General features: G+C 42.5%; 1 protein-coding gene across 1 annotated transcript; it reads left to right on the forward strand.

Annotated features, from left to right (window-relative positions):
• Positions 1-68: 68 nt before the first annotated feature.
• On the forward strand, positions 69-24,503 carry DNAJC18 (DnaJ heat shock protein family (Hsp40) member C18). Its single transcript, XM_032628738.1, has 8 exons — positions 69-180; positions 1,857-2,043; positions 7,421-7,566; positions 11,147-11,332; positions 12,417-12,526; positions 13,543-13,652; positions 16,412-16,584; positions 21,189-24,503. Exons 1-8 carry the CDS (start codon positions 141-143, stop codon positions 21,311-21,313), a joined length of 1,077 nt encoding a protein of 358 aa, XP_032484629.1. The 5' UTR covers positions 69-140; the 3' UTR covers positions 21,314-24,503.
• Positions 24,504-25,247: the final 744 nt, after the last annotated feature.

Raw genomic sequence — 25,247 nt, forward strand, 5'->3', positions numbered from 1 at the left:
CTGGGAATTGTAGTCCAATGACCCTCAGCTACTATGGATCGGACTACAATGACCAGCATGCCCCGCGCCTTTTGGCGCCCCCTTCCCTTTCAGCCTCGGGCGCGGGGGAGGCTCGGCAGACCTGCTGACTGGGAAGCGGTATGGCAGCGACGCTGGGCAGCGGGGAGCGCTGGACGGAAGGTATCAGGTCCTGGCCGGAGCGTGGGACAGGGCAGGGTCAGGGAGAAATCAGGGATGGGGCTCCTGACAGCGCCTGAAGGGGCTGAGATCCTGGGCCTGAGATGAAGGATGGAGGTCTATGAGAAGATGCTGGGCCTGAGTAGGGTTCCTGGTGAAGAGGGAGACCTCCCAGGGCAGGGGGCCGGGATCCGGAAACCAGGAGCGCTGGCTCAAGCTGAGGACCCGGCCGGGTACCCAGAGTCACCCGTGACGACTTGTTTCCTCCGGCCCCCAGCCCCGCCCCGGCCCGTGCCCCGCCCAGGGCCTGCAGCTGTCAGGCCCGCCTGCGCCGGGGTCAGCGGGGTGACGCGGTTTCCCGCAGCTTGCTTACCCGGTCCTTATCCTCGCCTCCAAACTGGGCTGCCTGACCCTCGGCCTGGGTTTGGTCTTGTCCCTGCAGCCAGCATCAGGACGGATGGGCCAGCTTTTTCCATCCTACAGTCAGGCAAAGAGTACTGAGGCAGTGCCTATTATGTACTCTGCATTATGCTGATCCTGCAGCGGGATTTGACAGACATGGGCCCCGGAGCCCACAGAACTCTAAGTCTACTGAGGAAGTTTGACAGGTAAACAGTCAGTTACAAAACAGGGCCAGAATGTCCTGGGCTACACAGCAAGGTCGTAGGTTTGAGGGGCATACTGACTAGGCACTCAGCGTGGCCTGGGTGTCAGAGGCCTCATGAAGAAAGTGTTACATATGATGACATGAAGGATGCGTTGGAGTTAGCCAGACCTACTTAGAGAATAGTTTTGCAGGCAGAGGGAACAGCATGTGCAAAGGCACAGAGAAAAGAGAAAGCATTGATGGTCTGAAGGGAGTTTGGTGTGGCTAGAGCATAGAATACAAAGGAACTTGTGTTGAGATTTGAGGCTGGAGAGACAGGCTGGGCCCATGATAAGAAATTTGGACACCGAGCAGTGGGTAGTCAGTAAGAGATGTTAAGCAGGAGAAAGGGTTTTTTTAAATCTTACCCAGATCCTCCATACAGGACACGAGTACTCTGCCTTCTTTGACTATATTGCTATGGCCCTCTTTGTACTCTGCAGGCATTATGATTAATTAAATCCTCTCCTTTAAACTATATCCTCCTTGTGGTCAGGAGTAGGTCTTATGCATAGATCTCCTTGATCTATCTAGCCAAATGTATTGTACATATTAGTTTTATAACTGTCACTTAAAAAATTGAACTCATTTCTACTTTAAATCTTAGTGGTGGGAGGCATTGTGACAAAAAATAATGTGCTATGATCAATTCACTTCTGACCATGGACCACAGAGAAATAGGCTTCCCCTGTGCTGCCCTAAAGCCAAGGTATTGGGCAGATGCCTCTTGAGCCCCTTTACTGGCTCTGAGTGAAGATTATTTGCTGACTGATGACTGTAGGTATGGTGGACATTATTATGCTTCATGTTTCTGGCATTAAAAGTTTTTCATGGTTGCCTCTGTATTTTCTGTATTGTTTTCTCAAGGAAGATGTTTCTTCAGCTTTGTATGGGTGTTTAGAAGTCAGCATGATGTCAGTAACCTGGGCCTCACACTTATTTGCCTACAGGCAGCCTCCCAGATAGCTAAGGCCGGTAGCAAAGTTGATTTGCAGGTCAGACTGAAGCCTCATGGAGGTGCATTGCTTTGCAGCTTACATTGATGCAGTTAGAAGAAACAAATACCCAGAAGACAGACCTCCTGAAAGTCATGACCCCTGTGGTTGCTGTAACTGCAGGAAGGCACAAAAGGAAAAGAAGTCTGAGCATGAGTGGAATCAGACCCGACAGGGTGAGGGGAGTGCCACTTATACTGAGGAGCAGCTTCTTGGAGTACAAAGGTGAGCCTGTGGTGGGATTAAATGAGTGATTTTATGGACAGTGCCTGGCACAGATGATGTGTTATGTAAGTATTGACTGCTATTATTATTTTTATTACTGTTATTGAAGCACAATAGCTTCTTGACCTCAGAGGCAAGGCTAGGTGGAAGTGGAGTGTTAGGGTATAATCTGAAGTAACTGCCCTGCTTCTGCTGTAAGAGAGACAGGGGAAACGAGCTTGACATAACAGACACCTGTACAACATTCTACCCAACAACAGCGGAAGGCACATTCTTCTCAAGTGTACATGGAACATTATCCGGGATAGACCATACGTTAGGCCATAAAACAAGCCTTAATAAATTTAAAAGGATTAAAATCAAACACTGTATGTTCTTTGAAATTGACAACAGAAGAAAATTTGGGTAATTCACAAATATGTGAAAATTAACATATTCCTAAATAACAAATAGGTCACAGAAGAAATCACAAGGAAAATTAGAAAATACTTTGAGATGAATGAAAATGAAAACACTTATAAAGCAACTACACTCCAATAAAAATTAATTAAAAAAATGAAAATACAACATACCAAAACATATAGGATGCAGCTAAGGCAATACTTAGAAGGAAATTTATAGCTATAAATGTTTATATTTTTAAAAAAATCTCAAATCAATAACCTAATCTTCTAAAAAAAGAAGAACAAACTAAGTTCAAACAAGCAGAATGAAGGAAATAATATAGAGTGGAAGTAAATGAAATAGAGGATAGCAAAACAATAGAGATCTACAAAACCAAAAGTTGGTTTTTTGAAAATATCAACAAAATTGACAAACTTTTAGCTAGACTGACCAAGCAAAAAAAGGGAGAAGACTCAAATAACTAAAATCAGGAGTGAAATAGGGGATATCACTACCAATCTTACAAAATAATGATTATGTAACAGAATACTGTGCACAATTATATGTCAACAAATGAGATAACTTGAATGAAATGGTTAAATTTGATTTCCCAAAAGAAAAGCCCAGGCCCAGGTGACTTCACTGGTGAATTCTACCAAATGTCTGAAGACAAATTAACTAATCCTTCATTAACTATTTTAGAAAATACCAAAGAAGGGAATTCTTCCCAAGTCATTCTATGAGACCAGTATTATTACCCTGTAACCAAAAACAGACAAAGTCATCACAAGATGGATACAGATTTCTGCAACATATAAAACATATAAAAAGGATTATATATCTTGACCAAGTGAGATTTATCGTAGGAATCCAAGGTTGTTTAACACATGAAAATCAAATAATGTAATACACCATATTAATAGAATAAAAGACAAAAGTCACATGATTGTTTCAATAGGTGCAGAAAAAGCTTTTGACAAAACCCTGCACTCTTTCATGATAACAGTATTCAACACACCAACAATAGAGGGGAACTTCCTTAACCTGATAAAGGTCATGTTCAAAAAATCCACAGCTGGGACTTCCCTGGTAGTCCAGTGGTTAAGACTCTGCACTCCCAATGCGGGGAGCCAAGTTCAATCCCTGGTCAGGGAACTTGATCCCACATGCCACAACTAAAGATCCCACATACCACAATGAAGATCCTGCATGCCTCAACTAAGACCTGGCACAGCCAAATAAATAAAATTTTTTTAAAAAAAAACCTCCTTAAATTAAAAAAAAAATCCACAGCTAACATCATACTTAATGGTGAGTAATTTGGTGCTTTCCAAGATCAAGAACAGGACAGGAACAAGATTCTAGCCATTTCTATTCAACATTGTGCTAGGAGTTCAAGCCAGGGCAGTTAAGCAAAAAAAAGAAGTAAAAAAAAAAAAAAAGAAGTAGAAGCCATTCAAATTGGAAAGAAGAAATAAAAGTATATTCACAAATTATATGATCTAGTATAGAAAATTTTAAGCAATACCCACACACACACAAACTATTAGGACTAATAAATTACTTCGGCAAAGTTCAGTATAAGATCAATATACAAAAATTATTATTTTTCTATATGCTAAGAATGAACAATCTGAAAATGAAAACAATTTCATTTATAACAGCATCAAAAAGAATAAAATGCTTAGGAATAAATTTAATGAGAGAAATGTAAGATTTTACATTGTAAACGACAAACTTTATTAAAAGAAATTAAAGAAGACCTAAATAAATGGGAAGATTGCCTGTATTCATGAATTGGAAGGCTTAATATTGGTAATATGGTAATAGTCCTCAAATTGATCCACAGATTTAACACAATCCCTATCAAATTCCCTGCTACCCTTTTTTGCAGAAATTGACAACCTGATCCTAAAATTCATATGAAAATGCAAAGGACCCAGAGTAGCCAAAACAGTCTTGAAAAAGAACTACAAAGTTGGAAGACTCACACTTCCCAATTTCAAAACCTACTACAAAGCTTCAGTAATGAAGACAGTGTGCACCAGCATAGGATAGGCATGTAGATCAATGGAATAGAATTGAGACTCCAGAGATAAACGCTTATATTTATGGTTAATTGGTTTTTGACAAGAGTGCCAAGACAATTTAATGGGGGAAAGACTAGTCTTCAACAAATGTTGTTGGGACAACTGGATATCCACATGCAAAAAAATGAACTTGGACCCCTTCCTCACACAAATACAAAAATTAATTCGAAGACCTAAATGTAAGAGCTAAAACCATAAAAGTCTTAGAAGAAAACAAATGTAAAGCTTTGTGACATATGGATTAGGCAATGATTTCTTGTTGACACCCAAAGCCCAAGGGATAAAAGAAAAAATAGGCAAATTGGACTTCATCAAAATTAAAAACTTTTGTACTTCAAAAGAGACCATCAAGAATGTGAAAAATCAACCCACAAAACAGGAAAAAATATTTTCAAATTATATATCTGATAAGGGAGAGAGGGAAAGAGAAAGGCAGGGGAGGATCTGCCCTGGAAGCAGGGATCAGAAACTAGGGTGGGGAATCCATAGGATCCTCATGGGCAGCTCTTGAGGAAGGGCCCTGACCGACATTCCAGACCCTGCATTATAGTCCCAACTGTGTTACTGACTTACTATGAACTCTTCAACAAGGCTCTGGGTCTCTGCCTGCCTAACTGAATTGTGTGGTAGCAAAAAAATGGAGATACTTTAAATGCCCATCAGTAGGGAATGTACATATATCCATAAAATGCAAGAATATGCAGCTTTTTAAAAGAATGTGGTAGGTTTTTATTTTAAAGTATATAGTTGATTTACAATGTTGTGTTAGTTTCTGGTGTGCAGCAGTGTTATATGTAACTGAATATGTGTATATTCTTTTCCACTATAGGTTATTACAAGATACTAGTATAGTTCCCTGTGCTATACAGTAGGACCTTGTTGTTTATCTATTTTATATAAAGTAGTGTGTATCTGTTAATTATAAACTCCTGATTTAATTTATCCCCCTCCTCTCCACCCCCACCCCTGCTTTCCCCTTTAGTAACCATAAATTTGTTTTCTATGTCTGTGAGTCTGTATCTGTTTGGTAAATAAGTTCATCTGTGTTATTTTTTTAGATTCCACATATAAGTGACATCATATCATATTTGTCTTTGTCTGACTTCACTTAGTATGATAATCTGTATGTCCATCCATGTTGCTGCAAATGGCATTTCATTCCTTTCTAATGGCTGAGTAATATTCCATTGTATATATATACTGCATCTTCTGTATCCATTCATTTGTCGATGAACACTTAGGTTGCTTCCATGTCTTGGCTATTGTAAATAGTGCTGCTATGAACATTGGGATGCATGTGTCTTTTCAGATTAGAGTTTTCATCTTTTCCAGATGTATGCCCAGGAGTGGGATTGCAGGATCATATGGTAGTTCTATTTTTAGTTTTTTAAGGAACCTCCATACTGTTCTCCATAGTGGCTGCACCAATGTACATTCCCACCAACAGTGTAGGAGGGTTTCTTTTCTCCACACCCTCGCCAGCATTTACTATTTGTAGACTTTTTGATGATGGCCATTCTGACCAGTGTGAAGTGATACCTCACTGTAGTTTTGATTTGCATTTCTCTAATAATTAGCAATGTTGAGCATCTTTTCAAGTGCCTGTTGACCATCTGTAGAATGTGGTAGATTTGTAATAATAGCCAATATTTATGTCATGTCAGATGCTATCAAGCATTTTAATGAATACTTCACTTAATTATAACAGCTGTGAAGTATAGGTATAATTATCAGCCCATTTCAGAAGATAACACAAAGGCACAGAGTTAAGTCCACAGCAAGATCAGATGCCAACCAAGGCATTTTTACTCCAGAGTTCATGCTATAGTCCACCCGCTCTCAAGGTGTGGTTTGGGAACCCCAAGACCCTTTTGGGGAGGGGTCTGCAAGTTTAAAACTATCTTCATGATAATACAAACATATTATTTGCCTTTTTCACTCTCATTCCTTCATGATTATACAGTGGAATTTTTGAGAGGCTGTATAACATGCCATTATATCATTTTATAAGAGACTTCTTAGATCAGAAAGTTCAGAACCAACACTCTGGTGGTCTAAACTATTATCCCTGTACTTTTCATCTCTATAAGTTATGGATCAATTCCCAAGATAAATTGTTAGTTTAAAAAAAAATGAGATATAGAGGGTGATTATAATATACTTCCATTTATGTAAAAAAAAAATGGGGAAGTCTCTATACAGGTACTCTCTCTGTACATAGGAATCAGAGAAAACTTTTTTTTTTTTTCCTGTGCCACACAGCTTGTAGGGTCTCAGTTCCCTGACCACGGATTGAACCTGGGCCATGGCAGTGAAAGCCCAGAACCCTAACCATTAGGCAACCAGGGAACGCCCCACAGAAAACTTCTAACTGTGGTTGTTCTTAGGGTAGGAGATTGGAGGACAGGGAATGGGGAAGCAGGAAGATTTTTCACTATATATAGTTTAGTACTATTGGATATTTTTCTTCTACCATGTGAATATGTTAACTTTCTAAAACAAAGTTTAAACAGATAGCCATAAGGAGAAAAAAAGGTAGATTTAAAAAAAAAAATAGGATGGTTAGGGTATTTCTTCTGACTTTGCTGTCCGGTGGTTCAACTCTGAGGACTTAGCTTGGGCCTTAATATTATAAGGGTTAGTATACTTGCTCTATCCACTTGCAGGGATATAGAAAGAAAAAAATATTAGATGTAAAAATACTTTGAAAGGAATTAAGCTCTCACTGGGAGGAGGACATTGTTAGTGAATTGTATGTTTCATTAACGTGTTCACCAGTTTTCTTTTAGGTTTGTTTTGGGGCTCACAGATTGGAGAGAGGATTGATTTACTATTTTGCAGTTAATTGTACAAAAGGGGCCTTTGTAGACATACCAAAAAATATTTCTGATTTGTATTTTTAGGATCAAGAAATGCAGAAATTACTATGAAATTCTGGGGGTTTCACGAAATGCCAGTGATGAAGAGCTTAAGAAAGCTTACCGAAAACTTGCCCTGAAATTTCATCCTGACAAGAACTGTGCTCCTGGAGCAACCGATGCTTTCAAAGGTCTGATCCTAAACTAATGCTTAATTCTGCCCTTCTTATGTTGTTTGGTCACAGCAAGTTGTTTTCAGCCTCCCCTGTAATTGTTTTATAAGGCCACAAGCAGGGTTTTGTTTTTTCCTGCCACACCTCTTAGATAGTGATTATTAGCATAGCTCTCTCCTGTCCTCATTCACTTACCTTAATTTCTTTTGGAAAAAATATTTGGTTTCTCTGTGACACCTTTTGGAACCTTTCATTCCTTGATTCAGCAAATCTTTATTGAAGATCTATGTGCCAGGTGCCATGGTGAGTAAAACAGATATGATTCCTCTTGTGGAACTTAGAGGTTGGTGGCTACTTACAAGTAGGGCCTAGACAGCATTTCCAAACTTCTTTGACCATCAAAATATTTGTTCATGAAACCTCTGTTATTAACATGTATGAAAAAGCTTTATACAGCTTTGTAAAGAGCAAAAACATGGTTATAGATCGAATCTTTTTTCCATTGATTTCCGTGATACTTTTAGTGATATATTCTTTTTTTTTTTTTGCGGTACACGGGCCTCTCACTGTTGTGGCCTCTCCCGTTGCGGAGCACAGGCTCCGGACACGCAGGCTCAGCGGCCATGGCTCACAGGCCCAGCCGCTCCGCAGCATGTGGGATCTTCCCGGACCGGGGCACGAACCCATGGCCCCTGCATCGGCAGGTGGACTCTCAACCACTACGCCACCAGGGAAGCCCCAGTGATATATTCTTCAAAAATATTTTGGGGGCTTCCCTGGTGGCGCAGTGGTTGAGAGTCCGCCTGCCGATGCAGGGGCCATGGGTTCGTGCCCCGGTCCGGGAAGATCCCACATGCTGCGGAGCGGCTGGGCCTGTGAGCCATGGCCGCTGAGCCTGCGTGTCCGGAGCCTGTGCTCCGCAACGGGAGAGGCCACAACAGTGAGAGGCCCGCGTACCGCAGAAAAAAAAAAAAAAAAAAAATATTTTGGATCCAACACATAAATAAAAATCTTACTTAAGAGCTTCACCCTCAGGAATGTCATTGATTAAGGCAAGGATTATAAATGGATGCCGAAACCATTGGGTGATAGGTTGTTGTTGCATAGGATGTTCACATACTGTCAAATAATCACCCACAGAATACTTATTGATTACACAGGGGAAATTTTCCTTTATAACGGAGATAGCTAGCTGTCACCACTTTAACCAAGTGATCCAACTTATCATCACCAATACTAGAACAACCTAACATTACATGTTGTAATACCATGTGGTATTCTTGCCAAAATGTTTGACCTGAATCTAATAAAGAAGCAATCAAAATATGGGACATTCTACAAAGAACACTGAACTACTCTTAAAAAAATTCAATATAATGAAAAACAAAAAAGGTGGGGAGACTGTTCTAGATTAAAAGTAACTAAAGAGACATGAAACCAAATATAACTCATGAACCTTGCATGGATTCACTGGGTGATAATGAATTGATGTTAATTTTCTTAGCTGTGATATGATGTTGTGATCATGTAGGAGAATATCTTTCTTCTCCGGAGACATAGCTAAAATATTTAGGGGTGAAGTGTCATAATATCTGCAGCCTACTTTCAAATGGTTCAGCAAAAATATGAATACATATTATATGTGTATGTGTAGAGAGTTGAGGAAAGCAAGTGGTAAAATGCTAACAATTGATGAATAAATGTAAAGGTTTTTATTGTACTTTTTTATCGTCTTTTCTGGAGATTTGAAATTTTTCAAAAGAAAAAGTAAAAAATGATAGATCTGAGACATTTTTTAAAGTCAGCTTTTACCTCAGCGGGCAAGCTACCCTTGTTGATGTGCCATTGTGAATCTAGTTCTCCCCACAGTTTCTACAAGGAAACAGATAACCCACAATTTCCTCACACCTTCATGTAAGGTACCTCACAGACTAATGCCATTTCTCTGAGAAATCTGCCAGATTTCAAGGGATGTGACTGTTTAAGCAACTCTGTTTAGGCTTTTCTGGTTTTTTTTTCTGCTTAGCAGTTTTATTGCTATAAATTTTTTTTTTTTTTTTTTTTTTGGCGGTATGAGGGCCTCTCACTGTTGTGGCCTCCCGTTGCGGAGCACAGGCTTGGGACGCGCAGGCTCAACGGCCATGGCTCACGGGCCCAGCCGCTCCACAGCATGTGGGATCTTCCCAGACCAGGGCACGAACCTGTGTCCCCTGCATTGGCAGGCGGACTCTCAACCACTGCGCCACCAGGGAAGCCCTTGCCATAAGTATTTAATACAATTCCCTAGCTAGAAGAATCATAAGGAAATGCTCTTTCTGACTATGTTTCTGATAGTGTTGACTGAATTAAAGGTAGGTGGGTAGGAATGTCTTAAAATTTTTTTTCAAGATTTCTTTGATTGTTGGTACTGATTGTATGTTTAAATGAAATTGGAAAAAGCGTGTACATTTGTGCATAGGGAGGAGAAGTGATGGTATGCATGTGTAATCTATTCAGCCTTTGATCCCTCTTTGAGACATTGGAGATACTTTTTTTTTTTTTTTTTTGTTCCCTGACCAGGGATTGAACCCAGGCCCTCGACAGTGAAAGCACAGAGTCCTAACCACTGGACTGCCAGGGAATTCCCTGGAGATACATTTCTTAATTTCTAAAGACCATTTTTGTTTGTTTGTTTGTTTGTTTTTGTTTTCTTTTTTTTTTTTCTTTTTGCGGTACGCAGGCCTCTCATTGTTGTGGCCTCTCCCGTTGCGGAGCACTGGCTCCGGATGCGCAGGCTCAGCGGCCATGGCTCACGGGCCCAGCCGCTCTGCGGCATGTGGGATCTTCCCGGACCGGGGCATGAACCCGTGTCCCCTGTATCGGCAGGCGGACTCTCAACCACTGCGCCACCAGGGAAGCCCAAAAGACCATTTTTAAAAGTAGGCTGAGGGACTTCCCTGGAGGCACAGTGGTTAAGAATCCACCTGCCAATGCAGGGGACACAGGTTCAATCCCTGGTCTGGGAAGACCCCATATGCTGCGGAGCAAGTAAGCCTGTGTGCCACAACTACTGAGTCCGCGTGCCTAGAGCCTGTGCTCCACAATAAGAGAAGCCACTGCAATGAGAAGCCCATGCACCCCAATGAAGAATAGCCCCCGCTCATAGCAATGAAGACCCAACACAGCCAAAAAAAAAAAAAAGTAAGCTGAAATAAGACTGATGAGTGAGGTCTTTGCTTTTAGCCAAGCAGGAGGATTTTTACTGATTATTTTATTCAGGAGATTGTATGTGACTTCATGTTAGAATACCACTACTTATGTAGGAGCTGTTTCCAACCATAAACTACTGCTCTCAAGTGAAATAAAACTTTTTTGATGACGGAGAACAGTACTTCTTAGTTCATCTTGAGTCCAGTGTTGTTTCAGGCTTATCAGACTAGACCATGGAAGATTTCAAGGGCAAGCACTTTGGTGAACTTTCTAGGCCCAAGCACCTCTCCTTGGGTCACTGTGAAGTTGTCCAGCACCAATCAACTCCGGGCTCTTCATTGCTACTACTATGATCACCCTCAGCTACAGCAAAGACTATGTACTCAGATGCTTTTTGTTTTTGTTGCAGCAATAGGAAATGCCTTTGCAGTCCTGAGCAATCCTGACAAGAGACTCCGCTATGATGAATATGGAGATGAACAGGTGACTTTCACTACCCCTCGAGCCAGACCTTATAATTATTACAGGGACTTTGAAGCCGACATCACTCCAGAAGAGCTGTTCAACGTCTTCTTTGGAGGACATTTTCCTACAGGTTAGTATCCCAAAATTATTGTTTAAGAGGTCATAGGGACTTCCTGGCAGTCCAGTGGTTAAGACTCCATGCTTCCACTGCAGGGGGTGCAGGTTTGATCCCTGGCTGGAGAACTAAGATCCCACGTGCTGCTCGGCGTGGCCAAAAATAAAAAAATTCATATATATTTTGAGGATCTGTTTGAGGATCTGAATAGAGGGACCGTGGTATGGTGGCAACAGCAAACTTTGGAATCAGATAATCTGGGGTTGAAGGCATGTCTCCACCCTCCAACTACGCATGATTTTGACTTAGTCCATCTGATCTTGTTTCCTTACCTAAAAACGGGGTTGATAATACCAACTTCACAAGGCTGCTGTGAGGATTGGATATTTTTTAAAGTGTTTTATAAATTAGAAGCAAAATGCCTGTATTATCATTATTGCAAAATAGCATTTATATAAAGATAAAGGTTAGAAAAGTACCCCCAGAGAGTTGGAAGTTGGGTTAATTAAATGCCTGGGAAGTAAATTGAATTTTTTTTTTTTTTTTTTTTGCGGTACGCGGGCCTCTCACTGTTGTGGCCTCTCCCGTTGCGGAGCACAGGCTCCGGACGCTCAGGCTCAGTGGCCATGGCTCACGGGCCCAGCCGCTCCGCGGCATGTGGGATCTTCCTGGACCAGGGCACGAACCCGTGTCCCCTGCATTGGCAGGCGGACTCTCAACCACTGTACCACCAGGGAAGCCCAAGTAAATTGAATTTTGTTAGGTGCTATTAAAGATACTAGTGACATAATCTGATATTGGGCAAGGAGGCAGACGTGAGCATGTCAGACAGGATTCGTGGCCCAAGTGCTTTCTTTCTTAGCCTCTTGGGGTTCTCTCACTCACTGGTTACAAAGGATTATTTAAATAAGGGCGAGAGAGCTAAGCATGTCCCATTTCCAGCTGGTTCACTTGACATACCTACTGTTGTATTTTTCTACTGAGTAAAATGGGACAATACTCTACCCTCAGAGAACCTAGTTGGAAGCAAGGACCTTGGAAAAGGCAAGGAAGGGGTGTTTGCCATATTGCATACTAAGTATTTTTCTTTCTTTTCCAGGAAACATTCATATGTTTTCAAACGTGACAGATGACTCCCACTATTACCACCGGCGGCACCGACACGAGAGGATGCAGACACGGAAGGAAGAGGAAGAAGATAAGCCTCAGGTACCTGCGGAGGACAGGACAAGAGCTGCCCATAAACACTTGTACTGAGCTGACCTTTATGTAGTATGATCAGGTTTTCGAAGTTCAACTTGAGATATGTTGCTAAAATGTGCTTTAGGAAAGCAGAAGCCTGGCAAGAAGAGCTGGATAATTGGCCCAAATAAGCCAGAATAGTACCTCCTCCCCCATCCATTCTTTGGTGACTGTCCCTGGAAATCTGTTCACCTATGGGGCTGTCTTGAAAAATGTTTTCTTGACTGCAGAGAATAGGAACCCCCCTTCAAAATATTCAATACTAAAGGGAGTTTAAGGTAAGGGATCAAGGGAGTCTCATGAAGCTTAAGGGCAGGAAGCTTGCTGGGCCTTACGTCAGATGGGAACCAGGAACTGTGGTGCTGTCAGGCCCCCATGCAGCTGTGCTCTCCATGACTCTTGGGGCCAGACTGTCTCCAGTTTTCCTGCCTGCCTGCATCTGTTTTGTTCTTTCTAAGCAGCCTGGCTTTTCTGCTTCCCCTTGCAAATGTCCAGTCTACAGTGCCTCAGAGTATGTGTCCTTTCTTCAAGTGACTGCCTAGCAGTGAATGGTGATGGATCTCAATCCCAGACGCTTAGGAGGGAGAATGTGATCATCCCTGCTACGGTTTGATGTCCCCCAGATGTCCCACAGTCCGTTCAGCTGAGGCCAAGGCAACAGAGTTGCATAATAACATGACCTCCTGAGAGTCACAGTCTGGGCAAGCTCCCGCACAGGTGTCTGCTTCATTGGTCTTAGAAAAGAGGGCTGCAGAAGGATTACTGAGTGTCAATCCAGATTGTAGGTGGGCCTTGTTCAGCCTTTTCAGCAGACAGAATGGGGCTGTTTGGTACCTCTCAGCAGAAAGTACAACCTTCCCAGAAAGGCCTTGGGCTATGTGCAGTACATCAGTAATTCATATTTTCTTTGGGAAAACTGTTCTCTTTTCAATAAGCTTTATATTGATGAAGAGCACTTACACCAAATGCTTTTTCTTTTTCAGACTACATATTCTGCATTTATTCAGTTACTTCCAGTTCTGGTGATTGTGATTATATCTGTGATTACTCAGCTGCTAGCTGCTAATCCCCCATATAGTCTATTCTATAAATCGTAAGTCAAATCTTTATAAATATTTCTTAACAGCAAGCTGGTACATTACTAACATTCCATTTCACCTTTTGTTGTAGAAAACACTGATTTTGTGTTTAAAGGAACAGCTGGATAGTAATAATGCAGAGACTCAAAAATATTGTTCTTTAGGCAGTTTCCCAGGCACTCAGGACCTGGATTGTTTTGTTCTACAGCGACATCATCTGGTCAGCTGCAGAATAGCAATGGCTGGTTTCTGAAGGATTAATAGATGAACTCCAGGTTCAGATTAAATCCTTAACATTCCACTTTAGAGTTAAAAAGGACCTTACTGAGCTTGTGATAGTATCGCTGGACCCCTGTGAGTCTGAGAACATAGTAACTAAGATCTAGTGATTATTTCCAATTTAAGAAATTGCAAGAATAGTACATTTATTCATAAGGCTATACAGTCAAACCATAGTATCTCATTTCTTTGCTTTTGCTAAAAATATAGAAATCATTATAAAGTTTGTATTGCATGGAAAATTTGAGCTCTGATAGGAATTTTTTAATTTCTTCAATTAATTATTTCAGTTAAATCAGTTCTTAATTTGATCCCTAGACCAGCATCATCAGCATTAACTTGCCAACCTGTTAGAAATGCAGACTCTTAGGCCTTACTCCATATCTACTGAATCAGAAACTCTAGGGGTGAGAACCAGCAATATGAGTTTTAACAAGCCCTCCAGATAATTCTGGTCCATACTAAAGTCTGAGAATCACTGGATTATTTTTTTTAATTAATAATGGGAAATGAGTCATTACTATTACAGTTTAGCAGACAAAAACCTTTCAAAATGTGGACTCCATGGAACCGTACCTAACAGGAAGAGCTCTTGTTGGTGATCACTGTAGACTAAAGACTATCATTCTATATCAATATCTTCATTTTACAGAGAGGAAAGCTGAGACTCAGAGAGAGGTTATTGCTGTCAGGACACAATGGCCTGATTCCCTCTTATTTCCTGACTTCCCATATTTCTCCATATGCTACTGCTACCTCCTTTCTTGTCAGGCCAGTGAGACAGACAGGAACCTACCCTGATAACAGCTTCCCAGAGGGAGGCAAGAGCAGTCATGGCTCTTAGACATCCAGCAAGATCCATAAGTTGAGAGATCAAAGGAAAAGGCTAGGAAAAGGTCAAATATAACTCCTTTAAGATGGACTTTGTCCAGTTTGGACAAAGTCAGCTTGGATTTTGCACATTGCCATCACATTGTTTTAACCTGAATTTGAACTCCCTTCTGTACTTCCTTATGGTTAGACTTCAATTAACCCAGACCTGTTAAAGTTTCTGAGCACCAGACACCTTTGGATATCTTAGACCCACTGAAAGTTAGCCTGGAGGTATCATTGAAATCTTTTGTCTTAGTTTTTGCAGTTCTCACCTAATGGCTATGTGTAAAGTACTTTTTATCATGTCCTAAAAATTAGAACTAAGTTGTTATAAGCTGTCTGGTTATTTTTAAATAGTTTATAGTAACAATCATTTCATTCAACCAACATTTACCAATAGCCACTCTGCGCCAGGTGCCATGCTAGGTCCTATACAATATAGAAATTGTTTTTTAAGCATTCAGCATTCTACTTTTAACATAGAAAGCAGTCTAAGAGAGGTCAATCCAGATAGCTGCACCCCTATATTCACAGCAGCATTATTTACAGTAGCCAAGACATGGAGACAACCTGAACACACACACACACACACACACACACACACACACACACACACACTATGGAGTATTATTCAGCCATAAAAAATGAAGAAACCCTACCATTTGTGACAATATTGAGGGACCTTGAAGGCATTATGCTAAGCAAAATAAGTCAGAGAAAGACGAATACTGTATGATCTCACTTATATGTGGAATCTAAAAACAAACAAACAAACTCAGAAAAAGAGATCAGACTTCTGGTTACCGAAGGTGGAGGAGAGAGGGAAGGGGAATTGAAGGAAGATGGTCAAAGGTACAAACTAACAGTTATAAGTTAAGTAAGTACAAGGTATGTCAGGTACAACACAGTGTTACAGTAGTAATGCTGCTGTATGATAGGAAATGATAGGAAAGTTAAGAAAGTAAATCCTGAGAGTTCTCATCACAAGGAGAAAGGTTTTTTTTCCTTTATTCTTGTCTTCTTTCTTTTCTTTTTATTGTATCTATATGAGAAGATGAATGTTAGCTGAACCTATTGTGGTAATCATTTCATAATTATGTAAGACAAACCTTCATGATATATGTTTTAAATTTAAAAAGAGAGAGAGGGCTTCCCTGGTGGCGCAGTGGTTGAGAATCCGCCTGCCAATGTAGGGGACATGGGTTCGTGCCCCAGTCTGGGAGGTTCCCACATGCCGCGGAACGGCTGGGCCCGTGAGCCATGGCCACTGAGCCTGCACGTCCGGAGCCTGTGCAACGGGAGAGGCCACAGCAGTGAGAGGCCCGCATACCAAAAAAAAAAAAAAAAAAAAAAAAGAAGAGAGAGAGAGGGAGGTGAATCCTTTAAGGAAATAAATATGTTGAGACTGAATCCATTTGAATATGCTCACATAATAGCAACAATGATGACATTACACTTACTGCTTTGCTTGGGAAATAATAAATGTTAGATGTATTAGAAAATGATATCTGCATCTGCCCCATGAAGAGGTGATTGTGTGAATGATCTCTGTGAGGCCAGTGCTAAAAGTGATATTGCCAAGTATGACAAGCATACCTGAGCCTCTCTCTCCTTGTTTCAGGACCTTGGGCTACACCATTTCTAGAGAAACCCAGAACCTACAGGTGCCTTACTTTGTGGATAAAAACTTTGACAAGGCCTACAGAGGAGCATCTCTGCGTGACCTGGAGAAGACGATAGAAAAGGATTACATTGATTACATCCAGACAAGTTGTTGGAAGGAGAAACAACAAAGTAAGATGCTCTAAAAGGGGCTTCAGCTGGTGCCATGCTTCCAACCTGAGGCATCCCCAGCTTCCTGATCCCTTCTCTCTCCTTGTTCGAGCTACTCATGTTTATGTGAACAGGGATAGGACAGAGGCCCATTCAGGATATTACCAAAAAAAGGAAGTTTATTGACAGGATACATGTGGCCAGGACTGGGAAATCTTAGGAACTTCGGCAGTACTAGTTGCCTCTCTGTCTGTCTGTCTCTGAGTCTCTACATCTCTCTGCCTATCTGCCCTCTCTCCTCTCTCTGCCAACTTTTTGCTTTTTCAAGCTCTCCTCCTTCACAGCCTTAATTTGCCATGGCTTATTTTGGTTGCTACCCTCCTATTCACTCTCCCAACTTCCCCAACCCCACAAGTCATTGGCCCCTTTCTACATCACAAGCTTCCTGTTTAAGTAGCTCACTGGCTTGGTACATGGTTTCCTAATTTCACATTTCCCAGAGGGAAATCTGATTGATCCAACCTAACCAAAGTTTTATAGGTTGTTGTTATTGAGTTTGGTGCCCCTTCTCTTCCCCTCCAATCAGCTGTGGCCACACAGAATAAAAGCGACTCTCCCAGGAGCAGGCCTTCCACACTGTTTCCCTGGAGACAATGGGGGTGATAGTGTTGGCTTCCAACCCCAGTGAGTGTTCGTGGGGAGTGCACACACACACACACACATATCCATTAGTAATTGTATCTTATAAAACTTGGCTTTGGTTAATTTTTAAAAAGCAAACTAATTCATTTTTTAAAACCTTGTCTGTCACTGGGTGTTGTTAAACATCTAACATTTAGATCTAAATTTAGATCCTCAGTCACAGTGCTGCTAAGCCCTCGCTGACCCATCATCCCAACCCCACCCCAAGTTAGTCTCTCCTTCCTCTGTGTTTTGTTTTTTTTCCTCTGTGTTTTTAAAGCACTTTGCTCATCCTGCTAAGACAGTGCCACCCTCACCATGTTAACATGTTCTGTAGGTACATGACAGTCTCCCTGCTGGACTCTGGGCTCTCTGAGGGCAAAAACCATGTCTTACTAATTTTGTGTCCCAGGCCCTTGGCACAGTCTTTGCTTCAGAACAGATGCTCCACAAATGTCTTTTGAAGAGAGGATTCTCAGGACTGGAAGACAGTGAAACTGCTGAGGACTAGGAATCACTGAGCAGGGCTAGTGTCCTAACCCTGCCCCTGAGGGACCTTATCTCTGCTGTCTACTCCTGTAGGGCAGAGCCCACCTGACCTCTCAGGTGCATTAGGAGCCTGGTAGGCAATGACTTGGATGTAAGGGGGAATTCAGCAGGAGGAGGAAGTTGCTTTTTTATTGAAAAAACTGAGGGGTCAGGAAGTACCCCTACCCACTGTTAAATTAGGTTTTGCAAGTTTCAAAAATCAGGAAAGAATTTTGGAGCAAGATAGAGGCCTTACACTTAAAGGCATTATTAACGTGTATCCAAATCAGGTGAAGGCCACAGCATATGTCCTAAGATTCTCCATTGTTTTAGACTCTGAGAGGGTTTTGAAATTACGCAGAGGGCTCATGGTAAGGATTACACCTAAGGTGGCTTCTAGGCTTTTGTCGCCATCCTCATGAGGCCTACTTTCAGGGCTTTGGCACTCTCCAGGTATAAACAGATGCAGTGGGTGAGCATGATGCGTGTACCCACAAGTTCCAACCCGGGGGTTATCAGCACACACCCCTTAAAAATCTATTTCTGGCATTTAAGGATGGTGGCCATCCGGAGCCTCCACACAACCCAAGTGCCATTTGAGAACAAGCAGCATCTGCCCTCCGGATCCAGCAGCAAGTGCAGCCAGCATGGTTAAATTTAGCACATGGAGGTTGTAAAAATAAACCCGCTTGAGAACAAAGTTCACTCTTGGCAAAATACCTAATGGAAACTGTTTTTAGCAAAGTTAGCCACTGTCTTTTAAAATCTTTTGTTAATTTCTTTTCTCTGCTTTCTTCCTCCCAAGGAGGTTGTATGGATTATAGAAGATGGTATGAGTATAACGCTTAGCATGGTGTCTGGCATATAGTAAGTGTTTGGATCCTGACCGAATCCAGACCTTGCTTGGCCTTGCTTGACTGGATGCAGCACTGTCTTATGAGGCTGGATCATGATGGTCGTTGGGATCTGTCAGGGTCTTCCAGCTGTCAGGACTCTGATCTGGGCTGTCACGCAGAGTTTTTTGTTTTTTGTTGTTTTTGCGGTATGCGGGCCTCTCACTGTTGAGGCCTCTCCCGTTGCGGAGCACAGGCTCTGGATGCGCAGGCTCAGCGGCCATGGCTCACGGGCACAGGCCCAGCTGCTCTGCGGCATGTGGGATCTTCCCGGACCGGGGCATGAACCCGTGTCCCCTGCATCGGCAGGCGGACTCTCAACCACTGCGCCACCAGGGAAGCCCATGCATGCAGAGTGTTTTTGAGAGAGGCTTTGGGACTTGCCTCTCGGCAATTTGCCTGAGTCAGCTTACCTTGAAGGTGCAATGCTCTGTCCATCTATTACACTGGCATTCAGGGCCCGGGAAACATTTTGCAGAGAAGAAAAGATGTTCTCTTGATCCTGCCCCTGCCAAAGATTTTGTTTTTTCTTAGAAGTTATTGAATATTAACAGAACTTGTGAGAAGTAACATATTCATTGAGTTGACCTTTTGTTCACTGAAGTGCAAAAGGATTCACTGGCAGTTTGGAGAGAAGTTTCTCCAAGCATGGTCATGGGGGTGTGGGACATAATTCCTTGAAACACTGCCCTTGTGCAAGGTCATTGCTCTAGAGCAAGGTCATTGCTCTCAATCTCTGGAGCATTGAAAACTGGTTTCAATGAACTTTAAAAAAGCAATGTCATGTTTTGAGAAAAGCATTCATATATGTGCAGTTCTCTTTCATCAGCTTATTATAGTAGTTGTCAGTGTATAAAACAGTAAGGATCACTAGCCCTTAATGTTTTCTGGAATGAGATTTCAGGCAATGAGACATTTGGATAAGGTCAGTAACAAAAAACCTAAGGAAATCATTTCAAGGAAAAGCAAAGCCATAGGATCTGCTCTATATACTGGTGTAACTGTGAATCAGAGGACCAAAGGGACAGCCTGATTTCACAGAGCCCTCTTGAACAGGTTTCCCACATGCCAAAGAAGCCAGACAGATGGAGTCAGTGCCTAGCTCTGGGCAGAACGAAGGAGCAGAGGGCTTTCATTTGGGTGCGGTGCATGATCCGCCATGAAGCCACATCACCTGCGAGGATGCCTGTGCAGGGGGTAAGCTCTGGCTGGTGCGCACTGCAGGCCCCACGCCGCGGGGTGAGAGCACATTGTTCTAGAGCCTAGGAGACCCCCTGTTTGCCAAGCAACTGCTGGGCCAGGGCTCAACCTCTGAACCCCCATCGCAGAGGGTGGGTTTTCATGCATACCCACCCCTCACCCTGGAGTCCTGCACTTAATCTGCACTTTGGGCCTTACTTGGTGTGAACAGAACCATTGTGAGCAGAAATGCCTGTATTTTGGTTGATAGAGACTTACTCAGAAACCACTGCGCATTGTTCCCTCTGGCTAGCTATTAAGTCCTGTTTCCAGGCAGTTTGCTGATTAATCAGACAGGTGCCTCTTGTTCCACCAAGAAAAACAAAATCTGTCAGCAAGATGACTAAGAATGAATAGACATATTTCAGAATGACTAAAATAGCATTTTCACAAGTGTGGTCCTTTAAACATTGAGTAGCTGCCTGCTATTTGAGGCTTTCAGAAGCCACGCAGGCCCTCGAAGCATGCCATCATGTTAATACACAACACGTCTCTGGAGTTGCTTTTCAGGTATTCCTTCCTACGAATGTCTCTGAAACTATACAAAAGAATAAAAAAGAGAGGCAGCCAAACCACTGTTGAGTCCGGGAGGACAGCAGAGATTATATTCTGGTTAAAAATAGAATGACTTTCTCCACCATGAAGAGAAAATGAAATACATTTCTTCAAGGAGACAGAGGTCACCGGATCCAGATGATTTCACTTTTAAAAGAGCCCAGCTGCCTTTGGCCTTTGAGTTAGGGGCCCCACATGTGGTGAGGGAATGAAGAACGCCGCCAGCAACCTGGCCTTCTATAGAAGCGTGCCTGCCGGTGGAGGGCTCTGTGTCAGTCCGCATATATGAGTTATGATCCAGCAATGCAGAGGGAAGGATGAAGCAGCTGTCTTTGTTTCAGATGACAAGAACAGGCGATTGGACTCCATTCTCTCCCAACTGCCATCTGAATACCATTCGTAGGAAAGCCCTGAAACAGGGTCTCCTCTTACCGCACGCGTGCAGGTTTCCTAAGTCTGGTGCCAAATGTTCTATTGATAAGAACTAAGTCCAGTGCTTTTGTAATAGAGCACAGATACTGTTGGACTCCAGGATCGCAGGTGTCCCTTAATCCTCAGCACCTGGTGTAGCGTAGCTGCCTGATATGTGTTTCTTGAGTAAATGAGTGTTTCTTAAGTTTAATTGAAAGAAAAAGCATTAAAGTAGAAGGAGCTTTGCTTCCAGAAGTATTGAAGTGAAACAGAGGAGCTCAACTTTCTTGACGAATTGTTACCTCTTTTATCTTTCAGAGTCGGAGTTGACCAATTTGGCAGGATTATACAGAGATGAACGATTGAAACAGAAGGCAGAGTCGCTGAAACTTGAAAACTGTGAAAAACTTTCCAAACTGATTGGCCTACGCAGAGGTGGCTGAGAGGATGGTAGTCCTATGCAGGCTTGGGGTTTTGCTATGTGTTACTGTTTATGTTCCTAACTCCATTGTATAATACAAAATTAGGAAATGATGAACATTTTACAATTTGCTAACTTTGTTTGGTGGGCAGAGTTGGAGGTGCTTCAGCATGGAGCCAGACTTGTCATCACAGACTCCTTCCTGGGGATTGGCTCCGGGGGCCAGGAGCAGGTCATCTAAATTGAATTAATGGCAAAGCATTAGATTCAGCCCCCTGCTCTGCGCCTACCCTGCCTCTAGAAAGGTAGTTCAGGGCACCCCAGAGCAGACTCATATTTTCTTTCTTCTTCCCTTCAGTGAAGTCTCAATAGCCAGTCATTCCTAGGCTTAGCCAAAGCAGCTTAATATTGCTTGTTTACAGAATTATACCTGTCCCTTCATTAGAGTCATCGTCTCCCCACCAGATTCAGCTGTTGGAACAACTCAACTTTCCATTTTCTAAGGGAAATGTGGAGAAATGTAAACTGTTTTAGTCCACAGTTTTCTATTTGTTACTAGCATTAGCAAACTGCCTAATTGGAGTTTCTTTTACTTCCTTAACCCTCTGTCTTGTAGAGAGCCCAGAAATTAAGTTATTGAGTGAAACAGTTCAATGGACATGGAAGCAGGGGCCAGGGGTGAAGGTAAAATGCAAGACTAAGTCTCAGCTGCTCAGTGCAGGTTCCCTAGTCCATCACAGAACCCAGAGAATGTTCTTTTTGACATTTCCCCTTGCAGCATCATACTTGAGCTGAGTCCCTACACCCCACAGAGGTACAGTGGTCAGACCTAAGAGGAGGCACTGCCAGCCCACTGGGCTGTTTGCTCAAGCCTAGAGATAGAGGGGAAAGACCCTCAGTCTGAGGCTATGGGGATCTGGCGTTGGCCCCAGCAGTCACTTTGTTTAACCCAGTGCCCTGTAGTTTGTGATAGGAGATGCTTTTTCATGTAGTCAACATTTGTTGAGTGCCTGGTATGGAATGAGAACATTGGCCCGGAGAGGATGCATGGTTGAACTGGGTCACACAACTTGTTGTGACAGAGCTAGATGGTAGGCCGACTCTCAGGAAGTGTGTGATCATCCCCATTGCTCAGGTAATTCTAGCCATATTGGTTAAAGCAGAATCTTTCCCAAGGATGTTCCTCCCCCCACCCTGGGATCCTGTATCCTTTCTATGGCAGTGCTACATCCACTCAGGACACCTCTCTACACCACTTCTGTATACAAAACAAAAGCAGACAGCTTTTCCCACTGGTGACAAGGAGGACGGAAGTTGTTGCCTGGACTGTGTGGTTCTGGGCCTTCCTGTGGAGGTGAGCTACCAGGATTGAGCTGCCCAGATTATATCATGAATCTGAACCTGGAAGGATCAGTAGGTAAATGTAGTCTACACTCCATGTTTTCTTCAGGATGGAAGAAAAGTTCCTGTTGGAAGGAGAGTCTACATTAAAACTTGTTTCCAAAGTAGAGTTTCTCCTTTCAGATGCATAGCCGTGATTTAGGCAGATGTATCTTGTATTGTCCCACGTGTGGGCATCCCACAGGGTCAGGAGATGAGTCCAGAGGTAAAGAGTGGGACTTTGGTGGCTGGTAGGGGCACCTGCTCAGCTGTAGGGAGGGAGAGCAGCTCCAGAGATAGTCAGATTTTGTCACCCAATGAAGTCTATCCTCCTGGGTTTTGGGGGGCTTCCTTGATCCCCTCTGAGTGACTGAAGGGATTTACATGGTAAAATGTGCCTGTGGGCCAAATGAGCTATAGAAAGTTGTTTTCCTGTACACACAAAAATCAAAGCTCCCCTGTCCCCAACCCCAATCTCTGCTAGAAAATGGGCCATAATTAAACTGACTTGACAAGGTACAAGACTCTGCTCTAGATGCCCGTGAATAGTGTAGTCACACCTGGATTTCATGGCAGAGACGAGTTATCTGTGATGATACTAAATAGAGGCAATATTAACTCACTTCATTAAATGTCAGGTCTGTTGTCTGTTTTTATAGCACTGATGGTACTGTTTTATTTATTACCTAATAGACTGCAACACTCACATCTGGTTTTCCTGAAGGGAATGGTATTTGCTTTGGGTTGAAGAATAGTTTAATCTATTTGGTACTGTCCAGAATATTGTTAAACTATAATTTCCTGGGTTGCATTTTAGATGGGTTGTCTGCATGGTGGTAAAATAAGCATTTTCCTCTTGCCTACATCATTTGGAAAGTTTTTATCATATATAAACTCTCTAGGCATGGCGTATTCTTGCTCTCAGAACTTGGCATGCAACTCTAGACTATTTCTGTGAGCACAAATGCAGACTGGAGATGCGTGATGGGAGTGGGGCTAAGAAATAGGGCTTGAGGCTCGAGCAGAAAGCGAAGCTCTCGTAAGAATGGAAGTGCCCTCTGCACTAAATGATCAACAGTGAGGAAGGTGGGATGAAAACCCTTCTCATCACAAGGGGCACTGCAGTTTAAAGGAATCCGTGTCCCCAGATTAGCAACCCTGGGGTTCATCTGCTCAAACTAGAAGACTTCTGAACTTCCTTGATCAGCTCCAGGCCTCACAGCTTGGGAGAAGTGACCAGCAAGAAAATGCCATTGCTGTTCTTTCTGTTGGAAACTATTAGAAATTACGCCGAACTCCAAACCCCACTGGAACGTGGACTCCAGCAGCCTAGTCAAGCTATGTGTTACTCTCATTTACATCCTCACACTCAGGACTGGCTTTGTGAGGAGGCACTGTTGGGATTCCAGAGCTTTCTGTTACGAATAGCCACACACGCGGGTTCATTGTCTGCATGCACTGTTCCTCACAGGAGCTAGCGCTTAATTAGTATTTATTTTGGATTCCTTTAAGGTATAAGCTTAGTGTCCTAATATATTTATTTTTGGAAAGGACCAACTTATTATACATCTTATTTTTTGAGCCTGCATTGTTGATAACCTCGTGCAGTGACCACCAAGTAACTATATACCTGTGTGTTACATATTGATTACATCTTTTGCATCACATTCAGTATTTGGAATTAAAGATGTGAATGTTCTGTGACCAGAGCCAGGTTTGACCCAGATGGAATCAGCTCCTGGTGGAGTAAGAATCCTGAAATATCTGGTCACCTGATCCATTACATCTGGATTGAGTGTATTTTAACAGAAATAAATTAAATGGTTTTATATAAAAAGAATGGCTTTATATTTTTCCTTTGTTCTTTTACCTTTGCCCATGGCACCCGTAGGTACTGCATATTGCCTGACTCCTTGGAGCCACTTAGGACTAGACAGGCTGTTGACCTCTGCTCCAGTGTTCCCTCATACATCAATGGAATTATTGGTGTTTAGCATAATAGATAGCATTGGTGGCATCACCAATTCAATATTTGTTTTCCATCAGATGTCAGCAGCTGCAGCATATTACAGCCAATGTACACATCAGATCTACTTAGCATCTGAACATCAGGTGTTATCCCAGTTCCTTGCTGGCTTTGTTCCTAACGGTCCTCAGTTAGGGTAGTCTTGGTTTAGGAATACAGGACATTGTTAATGTAATAATAATACATTTCATGTGAAGAAATATTAAGGTGATATTCAATTCAGCAAAGATGGAGAACTTACTATGTACCAGGTGGGCTGAACTTTTGGGATGGGGGTCAGGAAACAAGTGAGACCCAGTACCATGGCTCCTGGAGTTCACATCTAATGGGGGAGCCAATTAGACAATGCTCCCCAGTGGGATGAATGTCAAAGGGGAGACCAAAGGAAGCTTGGGAATCTATAACAATGGGATTTAATCCAGGATGGAGGATCAGTGAAAGCAATTCTGAGGAAAAGAGATTTGAAATGTAATCATCCTTCATACAGAGTACAGTGGGTTTTTTTTAAATGCGGTTAGAAGCAACACCATTAGAGTGCTCCCATTTCCAC

Source organism: Phocoena sinus, chromosome 3, assembly GCF_008692025.1.
Source record: "Phocoena sinus isolate mPhoSin1 chromosome 3, mPhoSin1.pri, whole genome shotgun sequence".
Classification (NCBI taxonomy): domain Eukaryota; kingdom Metazoa; phylum Chordata; class Mammalia; order Artiodactyla; family Phocoenidae; genus Phocoena; species Phocoena sinus.